Below are 10,742 nucleotides of genomic sequence, written 5' to 3' on the forward strand. Positions count from 1 at the left end.
ACACCAAGCTGGGCAGGAGTGTTGATCTGCTGGAGGGTAGGAAGGCTCTGCAGAGGGACCTGGACAGGCTGGATCGATGGCCCAGGCCAATGTGTGAGGTTCAACAAGGCCAAGTGCCGGGTCCTGCACTTGGGCCACAACAACCCCAGGCAACGCTGCAGGCTTGGGGAAGAGTGGCTGGGAAGGACCAGAGGAAAAGGACCTGGGGGTGCTGGTCGACAGCCGGCTGAACATGAGCCGGCAGTGTGCCCAGGTGGCCAAGAAGGCCAACGGCATCCTGGCCTGTACCAGAACTGGTGTGGCCAGCAGGAGCAGGGAGGTGATCGTGCCCCTGTACTGGGCACTGGTGAGGCCGCACCTCGAATCCTGTGTTCAGTTCTGGGCCCCTCACTACAAGAAGGACATGGAGGTGCTGGAGCGTGTCCAGAGGAGGGCAACGAAGCTGGTGAAGGGCCTGGAGCACAAGTCTGATGGGGAGCGGCTGAGGGAACTGGGGTTGTTTAGTCTGGAGAAGAGGAGGCTGAGGGGAGACCTCATCGCGCTCTACAACACCTGAAAGGAGGTTGTAGCGAGGTGGGGGTTGGTCTCTTCTGCCAAGTAACAGCGATAGGACGAGAGGAAACGGCCTCAAGTTGTGCCAGGGGAGGTTTAGATTGGACATGAGGAGAAATTTCTTCACTGACAGAGTGGTCAGGCCTTGGAACAGGCTGCCCAGGGAAGTGGTGGAGTCCCCATCCCTGGGGGCATTTAAAGACGTGGAGATCATAGAATCATAGAATCATAGAATCATACAGGTTGGAAAAGACCTCTAAGATCATCGTGTCCAACCGTCAACCCAACACCACCATGCCCACTACACCATGTCCCTAAGGGCCTCATCTACACGTCTTTTAAATACCTCCAGGGATGGTGACTCCACCACTTCCCTGGGCAGCCTGTTCCAAGGCCTAACCACTCTTTCAGTAAAGAAATTTCTCCTCATGTCCAATCTAAACCTCCCTTGGCACAACTTGAGGCCATTTCCTCTCGTCCTATCGCTGTTACTTGGGAGAAGAGACCAACCCCCACCTCGCTACAACCTCCTTTCAGGTAGTTGTAGAGCGCGATGAGGTCTCCCCTCAGCCTCCTCTTCTCCAGGCTAAACAACCCCAGTTCCCTCAGCCGCTCCTCATCAGACTTGTGCTCCAGGCCCTTCACCAGCTTCGTTGCCCTCCTCTGGACACGCTCCAGCACCTCCATGTCTTTCTTGTAGTGAGGGGCCCAAAACTGAACACAGTATTCGAGGTGCGGCCTCACCAGTGCCGAGTACAGGGGCACGATCACCTCCCTGCTCCTGCTGGCCACACTATTTCTGATACAGGCCAGGATGCCGTTGGCCTTCTTGGCCACCTGGGCACACTGCCGGCTCATGTTCAGCCGGCTGTCAACCAGCACCCCCAGGTCCTTTTCCTCCGGGCACTTTCCAGCCACTCTTCCCCAAGCCTGTAGCGTTGCTGGGGTTGTTGTGGCCCAAGTGCAGGACCCGGCACTTGGCCTTGTTGAACCTCATACATTGGCCTCGGCCCATCGATCCAGCCTGTCCAGGTCCCTCTGCAGAGCCTTCCCACCCTCCAGCAGATCAACACTCCCGCCCAGCTTGGTGTCATCTGCAAACTGACTGAGGGAGCACTCGATCCCCTCGTCCAGATCATTGATGAAGATATTGAACAGGACCGGCCCCAGTACTGAGCCCTGGGGAACACCGCTCGTGACCGGCCGCCAACTGGATTTAACTCCCTTCACCACAACTCTCTGGGCTCGGCCGTCCAGCCAGTTTTTTACCCAGCGAAGAGTGGACCTGTCTAGGCCGTGAGCCGCCAGCTTCTCTAGGAGAATGCTGTGGGAGACAGTGTCAAAGGCCTTACTGAAGTCCAGGTAGACCACGTCCACAGCCTTTCCCTCATCCACTAGTGGGTCACCTGGTCATAGAAGGAGATCAGGTTGGTCAAGCAGGACCTGCCTTCCATGAACCCGTGCTGGCTGGGCCTGATCCCCTGGTTGTCCCGGACATGACTCGTGAGCGCCCTCAAAACCAACCGCTCCATGATCTTCCCCGGCACCGAGGTCAGGCTGATCGGCCTGTAGTTCCCCGGATCCTCCTTCCGGCCCTTCTTGTAGATGGGCGTCACATTGGCGAGCCTCCAGTCGTCCGGGACCTCCCCAGTTAACCAGGACTGCTGGTAAATGATGGAGAGCGGCTCGGCAAGCTCCTCCGCCAGCTCCCTCAGAACCCTCGGGTGGATCCCATCCGGCCCCATAGACTTGTGAACGTCCAGGTGGCATAGCAGGTCATGAACTTCATCCTCTTGAATTATGGGGGGTTTATCCTGCTCGTCATCCCTGTCTTCCAGCTCAGGGGGCTGAGTACCCTGAGGATAACCACTCTGACTACTAAAGACTGAGGCAAAGAAGGCGTTGAGTACCTCAGCCTTTTCCTCGTCCTCGGTGGCAACGTTCCCCCCCGCATCCAATAGAGGATGGAGATTCTCCTTGGCTCTCCTTTTGTCATTAACATACTTATAAAAGCATTTTTTGTTGTCTCTCACGACAGTGGCCAGGTTGAGTTCTAGCTGGGCTTTTGCCTTTCTAATTTCCTCTCTGCACGACCTAATGCGATCCCTGTACTCTTCCTGAGTTGCCTGACCCTTCCTCCACAAGTGATAAACTCTCCTTTTTTCCCTGAGTCCCAGCCAGAGCTCCCCGTTCAGCCAGGCCGGTCGCCTTCCCCGCCCGTTCTTCTTGCGGCACATGGGGACAGCCCGCTCCTGCGCCTTTAAGACTTCCTTCTTGAAGAACGTCCAGCCTTCCTGGACCCCTTTGCCCTTCAGGACTGTCTCCCAAGGGACCCTCTCGACCAGTGTCCTGAGCAGGCCAAAGTCCGCCCGCCGGAAGTCCATGGTAGCGGTTTTGCTGGCCCCCCTCTTTACTTCACCAAGTATCGAAAATTCTACCATTTCATGGTCGCTAAGCCCAAGCCGGCCTCCGACCACCACATCTCCCACCAGCCCTTCTCTGTTCGTGAACAGCAGGTCAAGCGAGGCATCTCCCCTGGTGGGCTCGCTTACCAGCTGCGTCAGGAAGTTATCCTCCACACACTCCAGGAACCTCCTCGACTGTTTCCTCTCTGCCGTGTGGTATTTCCAGCAGACATCCGGAAAGTTGAAGTCCCCCACGAGAACAAGGGCTAGCGACTGGGAGACTTCTGCCAGCCTCTGGTAGAATATTTCGTCTGCCTCCTCTTCCTGGCTAGGTGGTCTATAACAGACCCCCAGCAGGATATCTGCCTTGTTGGCCTTCCTAAGATGAGGCGCTTAGGGACATGGTGTAGTGGGCGTGGGGGGGTTGGGTTGACGGTTGGGCTCGATGATCTTAGAGGTCTTCTCCAACCTTCATGATTCTGTGATTCAGCCCAGGGGGGCCACTCACCCCAAGGCCCCCTCAAGGGAAAGCCCACGGCTGGGTTCAGCACGCCAGCGGGTGCAAGCAGGAGCAGGGGGACGGGTCCTAAATAGCAGGGGGACTTTATTGGTGGCAGGGAGGGCAGCTCGCCCCCTCCCCGCGGCAGGAGCCGGGGGCAGCGCCCAGCCCAGGGGTGCCACGGCTGGGGGCTGGCACGGGGCACCCCAGCCCATCGCCCTCCTGCTGCACGCTCAGGCCCGTGCCTGCGCTGCTGGACACATCTGCAGTTCCCGTCCTGTGCCCACTCCCCACCTCCAAACCCCGTGGCTGTGCGGACCCCAAATGCCCTGCCAGTCCCCGTGGAGCAGTGAAACCCCCTGGGCGCTGCGGAGGAAGAGGCTTTGCCGGCAGGAGCAGCCTCTTCCCTGCTGCAGGCACCGGGGTCTTGGGGGAAAGAAATGCAATCTGACGGCCCGTCGGAGCAGTCCCAGGGCAGCGGCTGCGGCAGCTTCCCTGCCAAGGGACGTGTCCTCAGGCGCTCTGCTCCCATGACCTTCTGCAAATAAATGTTTTCCATGCGTAGCGCGGCAAGGACGCGTTTGCAGCGCCCCAGCCCCTTTGCTAGGGCTGCTCCTTATCTGAGCCCGCATGCATCAAAACGCGCTGCTGCCTTGCACGGGCCGGGGAGCGAGGTGTGAAGTAGACGCTGTTGTCTAATCTCGATTTTCTTTGTAGTTTACAGCTACCTGCAGGCACAGCGTGGCTCACGAGGCCAGTGGGGAACACGATGCCAAGGCTCCATGCAGGGTTTTCAGGCTGTGGCCTCCTGCCAGGTCCAGACTTTCCACTCTGGGGGTCAGCCAAGACCTTCTCCTCTCCAGACCCCACCCCCAGGCTGAACACATCACATCTTCCCTTTCGCTCGGGAGAATGGGACGTCTCGTCCCGTTTCTCCCAACGTCACCCATCCGATCCCACCAGGTTCTTCTTCCTTTCATCCCCCAGTGCAATTTAGCATCTCTCCTCAGTTCTTTCATTGGTCAGAGCTGGGTGAAAGTGGTACTGAGGGAGGAAAGCCAGCTTCAGCCCCTGTGGGCAGGCTGGTCTCCAGCTGGTTGGCGCGGGGTCCGGCTTTGTTTTTCCCCCAAGCGCAGGACAAGGTGACCGTGCCAGCAGCCACATCTCACGCACGTGGTGCTGTGACGGAGGCTGGGATGCCTGGTCCGGCACCGGGTGCCTCTGACGCAGGCCAGCGTGGGCGACCTTGGCACCGTTCAACCGGCGGCATCCCGGGCTGGTCTTTCCCCCAGACGGTCCCAGTTTCACCCCCCAGCTGGTCCCAGTTCGGCAGATGGAGGCGGTGAAGTCCCAGCCCCGTGGCAGGGGTTGGACTAGCTGATGTTTAAGGTCCCTTCCAACCCAAACCATTCTACGATCTATGATTCCAAGCCGGACCCCAGCAGCGCAGCTCCTCCGCCGTGCTCGGGCTCGGCTGCCACCCATGGGTGGGCACCCCAAGGCAGCCTGGGGTGCTCAGGGCAGCGGCCAGGGGCCACCAGCTGTCCCCAGCCAAGGGACGCGTATCCTGGGCAGCAGCTGCAGGAGGGGCATGAGGCTGCAAGCCCCAGGATCAACCCGATTTACACTGCGGTTCCCCGGCCGCAGCGGTGTGGTCGGCCTGTGTAATGCGTGGGCAGTCAGTCGGCGGGGGGAAATGCCCCGAAATGGCCGAGCCAGCCCCGCGTCCCCCTCACCAGCTGCCCCCGTCCCCCAGTGCCTCCCCCTCGGGACGTGGAGTAACTGGAGGGTGCTTCGCTGCCAGCCCCAGCCTGCTGCAAGCGTCCCTGTGCCCCGGCCGTGGCATTCGACCCCAGGGAAGATGGGGAGCCCTCAGCTTGACATTGCCCCGTCTCCCCTAAGGACGTTGTGATAACTCCCCCCGGAGCTGTTTGCCTTTCTTATCGGGGCCGCTGGCCAAACGAGCGTGGCTGGGATATAAGGAGCCGGGCTGGGGCCGGTGGCACACTCGGGGTGTCTCTTTGCTTCGCTCGCTGGCTGTCGGCAACCACCATGAAGCTGCTCCTGCTCCTCGGCTTGGTGGCCCTGGCCCAGTGCCTTGTGACCAGGTGAGCACTGGGGTGTCGGGGTGCCCACACAGCCCCCGCGGTGCCGAGGACCCCAGCACCCACGCTGGGGGAGGTAAGCGGGGCGACTGCCCGGCTCCCGGCACCCAGCAGGGGTGGGGGGACCACTTGCAGCCCCCTGCAGCCATGGCCGAGGCCCCTCGCAGCCAGGACGGCCCCCGGGTCCCACACGAGGGGCTGTGGGTCGAGGCACAGGGCGAGCGCTTGGCGGGGGTACCCGCCGCCCCCCTGGGCGCTTCCCAGCCCAGCTCCCGGTGACGGAGCGGCTCCCCTCTCCCCTGCACGCCAGGGTCCCTCTGCGGAAGGTGAAGACCCTGCGGCAGACCCTGGAGGAGCACGGCTTGCTGGAGCGCTACCTGCAGCAGCACCCCTACAACCCGGCCGCCAAGTACTTCCGCCGCAGGTTCTCCGCCGAGCCCATGCAGAACTACCTGGACGTGAGCATGGCGGGGCAGAGGGGCGGGCACGGCGGGGCAGCCCACGGGGCCACTGGCCTTTCACCCATCCCGCTAGCCCCTTACCCATCCCGCTAGCCCCTTACCTGACCTACTAGCTCTTTACCCATGCTGCTATTCATTTACCCGACCCCCTAACCCCTTACCCATCCCGCTAGCCCATTATCCATCCTGCTAGCCCCTTATCCGTCCCACTAATCCCTTACTCGTCCCGCTTTGACAGAATTCGTACTTCGGCACCATCTCCATCGGTACCCCACCCCAGGAGTTCACCGTTATCTTTGACACCGGCTCCTCCAACCTGTGGGTGCCCTCGGTGTACTGCTCCAGCCAGTCCTGCAGTAGGTGTCTGGTAGCCCCGTGGCCGGCGGGGCAGGGGTGAAGGCAGCGGAAGCCCCGGGCTTGGCCTGCCTGGCTCCGGGAGCCCCTGGGGGGGTTGGGAGCCGAGGACGGCTCTGCCCCGTCTCTCCCAAGGGCCGTCGGGCAACGCGGGAGGCACAGGAGGGTCACCCTTGGTCCCTGAGCTCAGGACGGACCGTGACCGTCTCCTTCCCATACCCGCAGGCGACCACAAGCGCTTCAACCCAGCGAAGTCCTCCACCTTCATCGGCACCAACGACAGCCTCTACATCGCCTACGGCACTGGCAGCATGACCGGCGTCCTGGGCTACGACACCGTCACCGTAAGGCGGGCTGCACCAGCCCCCCCACCCCACGGGAGCGGGGACTCCGGGGCACCGCCTGCCCAAACCAAGCCCTTCTCCCTCTCCCCATCTCCCCAACCAGGTCGCGGACCTCAAGATCATCGACCAGATCTTCGGGCTGGCTGAGACAGAGCCTGGCAATTTCTTCTACTACTGCCCCTTCGATGGCATCCTGGGGCTGGCTTTCCCGAGCATCGCCTCCTCCGGAGCCACCCCTGTCTTCGACAACATGATGACGGAACACCTCGTGTCCAGGGACCTCTTCTCCGTCTTCCTGAGCAAGTAAGCCCTGGCCGGAGCCGCCCAGCCCTTGCTGAGGATTTTCTCCCCTTTCCCTCCCACCGGGGCTGGCTCTGGCACCCTTCCCCGGTGGCGTGACGCCCCATGGCTGCGGGGGGCCATGGCTCACTCCCCCCTTGCAGGGATGAGCAGAGTGGCAGCTTTGTCCTCTTCGGCGCCATCGACCCCTCCTACACCACCAACGGCATCAACTGGATCCCCCTCTCCGCCGAAACCTACTGGCAGATCACCATGGACAGGTAATCCCGGCGCAGCCCCCAGGCTCGGTGGCTCCCCTTGCCCTCCAGCCGGTGTTTTGGGGGGTGCGTCCCCTTGTCGCGCACCCGGGAGGCTCACCCCGCGCCCTTCTGCCCAGCGTCTCCATCGACGGAGAGTCCGTCGCCTGCTCCCAGGGCTGCCAGGCCATCGTGGACACGGGCACCTCGCTGCTGGCTGTGCCCAACAGAGCCCTCAGGGCCATCCTGCGCACCCTCGGTGCCAACTCCAACAGCGAGGTGAGGCCCTGGGGCTGCTCCACGGTGCACCGGTGCCCCTCGCTCCCCGGGGCACGTGGTCCCTCTTGGGGTGGCCGCTGACCCCCACCTGCCACCGTGTTCCCCCCCAGATCAGCTGCCGTGCCGCCAGCAGACTGCCCGACATCGTCTTCCACATCAACGGCAAAGCCTTCCCCGTGCCCGCCAGCGCCTACGTGACGGAGGTGAGCGTCCCGCCGGGGAGGGGGCTGGGGGGCTTTGGGGGGGTCTGGCAGCCGGTAACCACCATCCACCATGTCCTCGGCTGCAGATCGAGGGGTACTGCAGCCTGGGCTTGCAAGGCATGGACACTCCCACCGAGGCGGGCGAGCTCTGGATCCTGGGGGACGTCTTCATCCGCGAGTACTACGTGATCTTCAACAGGGCCAACAACATGGTGGGGCTGTCCCGCCTGTCCTGAGCACGCCTGCGCGCTGGGGACGAGGACAAGCTGAGCCTTGCCCAGCGCTCCCGTCCCTTCCTACCACGGCCACCGAGCACAATAAAGCCACGCAGAAGCACCCCTGTGTCGCGTCTCTCTGGGAAGGGCTGGCTCGGCCACCGCCGCCGCGGGGCTGCCACCACGTCCCTGGGCATGGGCACGGGTGGGTGGGCAGGCGGGCTGGTGGGGTGCCCGCAGCCACCGAGAGCCCCAGGCAGAGCCGTGTCGCCCACCGGGCGCCTGGGCAGGCTTTACTGGGGCGGCCGGTGCTCCTCATCCGGGGCTGGGGCATGCCTCCATGTAAAGGCGGGTGCCCCAGGGCCACCGCTTTCCCTCCCCACCATGCCACGGGGCACGCCATGAGGTGGCTGTGGCTGCTGGGGCTGGTGGTGGCCAGAGGATGGGGAAGGTGTGAGGGACCACAGGGGACCAGGACGGGAGCACGGCTGCGGCTCTGCCCTTGCCAGCATCCGACGCCCATGTTCGGGGCTGGGGGGACGGTGCCTGCCGCGGCGCTGGGTCCCATCCTGGTGCCGGGGGTGCTTTGTGCCGCTCATCACCATCTCTCCTTGCTGGAGACGGCCTGGACAAACCCCTGTGAAGCTCCCAGGAGCCATGGACCTGGCTTTTCACCATCTGCCTGGGTAGAGCCCTGCTCTGGGAGCCCCTTTGCAGGGGCAGCACCAGCCTCAGCACCTTGCAATCCTTTCCCAGGACCGGGCACTTTGCTCAGGTCAAGCCCCTGGGAAGTCTCCACCAGGAGCAGCCGAACTCTGGTGCCAGCCCCCAGAAACCCCTCTGCCCCCGCTCGGCTCCGTTCCCTCAGGCTCAGCCTGCCCCGGCCGGCTGCAACGAAGTCCCCAGCCACGCTCCTGCCACTGGGGCAGGGCACGTCCCTCCCGTCCCCAAACCCCGCTCCGGGGGGATGAACACCTCCGGCCCTGCCCTCTTCCTTGCCAATGTGACGCCCACCTACAAGAAGGGCCGGAGGGAGGATCCGGGGAACTACAGGGCGCTCAGCCTGACCTCGGTGCCGGGGAAGATCATGGAGCGGTTCGTCTTGAGGGTGCTCACAAGCCATGTGCGGGACAACCAGGGGATCAGGCCCAGCCAGCACGGGTTCATGGAAGGCAGGTCCTGCTTGACCAACCTGATCTCCTTCCATGACCAGGTGACCCACTAGTGGATGAGGGAAAGGCTGTGGACGTGGTCTGCCTGGACTTCAGTAAAGCCTTTGACACTGTCTCCCACAGCATTCTCCTGGAGAAGCTGGTGGCTCACGGCCTAGACAGGTCCACTCTTCGCTGGGTAAAAAACTGGCTGGACGGCCGAGCCCAGAGAGTTGTGGTGAACGGAGTTAAATCCAGTTGGCGGCCGGTCACGAGCGGTGTTCCCCAGGGCTCAGTACTGGGGCCGGTCCTGTTCAATATCTTTATCAACGATCTGGACGAGGGGATCGAGTGCTCCCTCAGTCAGTTTGCAGATGACACCAAGTTGGGCGGGAGTGTTGATCTGCTGGAGGGTGGGAAGGCTCTGCAGAGGGACCTGGACAGGCTGGGTCGATGGCCCAGGCCAATGTATGAGGTTCAACAAGGCCAAGTGCCGGGTCCTGCACTTGGGCCACAACAACCCCAGCAACGCTGCAGGCTTGGGGAAGAGTGGCTGGAAAGTGCCCGGAGGAAAAGGACCTGGGGGTGCTGGTCGACAGCTGGCTGAACATGAGCCGGCAGTGTGCCCAGGTGGCCAAGACCAACGGCATCCTGGCCTGTACCAGAACTGGTGTGGCCAGCAGGAGCAGGGAGGGGATCGTGCCCCTGTACTGGGCACTGGTGAGGCCGCACCTAGAATCCTGTGTTCAGTTCTGGGCCCCTCACCACAAGAAGGACATGGAGGTGCTGGAGCGTGTCCAGAGGAGGGCAGCGGGGCTGGTGAAGGGCCTGGAGCACAAGCCTGATGGGGAGCGGCTGAGGGAACTGGGGGTGTTCAGCCTGGAGAAGAGGAGGCTGAGGGGAGACCTCATCGCTCTACAACTCCCTGAAAGGAGGTTGTAGCGAGGTGGGGGTCGGTCTCTTCTGCCAAGTAACAGCGATAGGACGAGAGGAAATGGCCTCAAGTTGTGCCAAGGGAGGTTTAGATTGGACATGAGGAGAAATTTCTTTACTGGAAGAGTGGTCAGGCCTTGGAACAGGCTGCCCAGGGAAGTGGTGGAGTCACCATCCCTGGAGGTATTTAAAGACGTGGAGATGAGGCGCTTAGGGACATGGTGTAGTGGGCGTGGGGGGGTTGGGTTGACGGTTGGGCTCGATGATCTTAGAGGTCTTCTCCAACCTTCATGATTCTGTGATTCAGCCCAGGGGGGCCACTCACCCCAAAGCCCCCTCAAGGGAAAGCCCACGGCTGGGTTCAGCACGCCGGCGGGTGCAAGCAGGAGCAGGGGGACGGGTCCTAAATAGCAGGGGGACTTTATTGGTGGCAGGGAGGGCAGCTCGCCCCCTCCCCGCGGCAGGAGCCGGGGGCAGCGCCCAGCCCAGGGGTGCCACGGCTGGGGGCTGGCACGGGGCACCCCAGCCCATCGCCCTCCTGCTGCACGCTCAGGCCCGAGCCTGCGCTGCTGGACACATCTGCAGTTCCCGTCCTGTGCCCACTCCCCACCTCCAAACCCCGTGGCTGTGCGGACCCCAAATGCCCTGCCAGTCCCCGTGGAGCAGTGAAACCCCCTGGGCGCTGCGGAGGAAGAGGCTTTGCCG

At 62.7% G+C, this 10,742-nt stretch overlaps 1 protein-coding gene across 1 annotated transcript; it reads left to right on the top strand.

The window, feature by feature from the left end:
- The first annotated feature begins 5,475 nt into the window (after positions 1-5,475).
- LOC142088319 (pepsin A-like) lies at positions 5,476-8,074 on the top strand. The gene is made up of 9 exons (XM_075163552.1): positions 5,476-5,564; positions 5,872-6,019; positions 6,261-6,378; positions 6,602-6,720; positions 6,824-7,023; positions 7,164-7,280; positions 7,397-7,535; positions 7,646-7,738; positions 7,825-8,074. The coding sequence occupies exons 1-9, from the start codon at positions 5,509-5,511 to the stop codon at positions 7,972-7,974; spliced, it is 1,140 nt and encodes a 379-aa protein (XP_075019653.1). The 5' UTR covers positions 5,476-5,508; the 3' UTR covers positions 7,975-8,074.
- Positions 8,075-10,742: the final 2,668 nt, after the last annotated feature.

The sequence above is a fragment of the Calonectris borealis genome, chromosome 14, assembly GCF_964195595.1.
Source record: "Calonectris borealis chromosome 14, bCalBor7.hap1.2, whole genome shotgun sequence".
In the NCBI taxonomy this organism is placed as follows: Eukaryota; Metazoa; Chordata; class Aves; order Procellariiformes; family Procellariidae; genus Calonectris; species Calonectris borealis.

What these genes read in the sequence shown, in the direction of transcription:
- LOC142088319 (XM_075163552.1), top strand. Translation starts at nt 5,509, where the DNA reads ATGAAGCTGCTCCTGCTCCTCGGCTTGGTGGCCCTGGCCCAGTGCCTT. An exon ending in TTCTCCGTCTTCCTGAGCAA is followed by an intron (nt 7,024 to 7,163) that starts GTAAGCCCTGGC and finishes CCCCCCTTGCAG; the next exon opens with GGATGAGCAGAGTGGCAGCT. An exon ending in GTGCCAACTCCAACAGCGAG is followed by an intron (nt 7,536 to 7,645) that starts GTGAGGCCCTGG and finishes GTTCCCCCCCAG; the next exon opens with ATCAGCTGCCGTGCCGCCAG.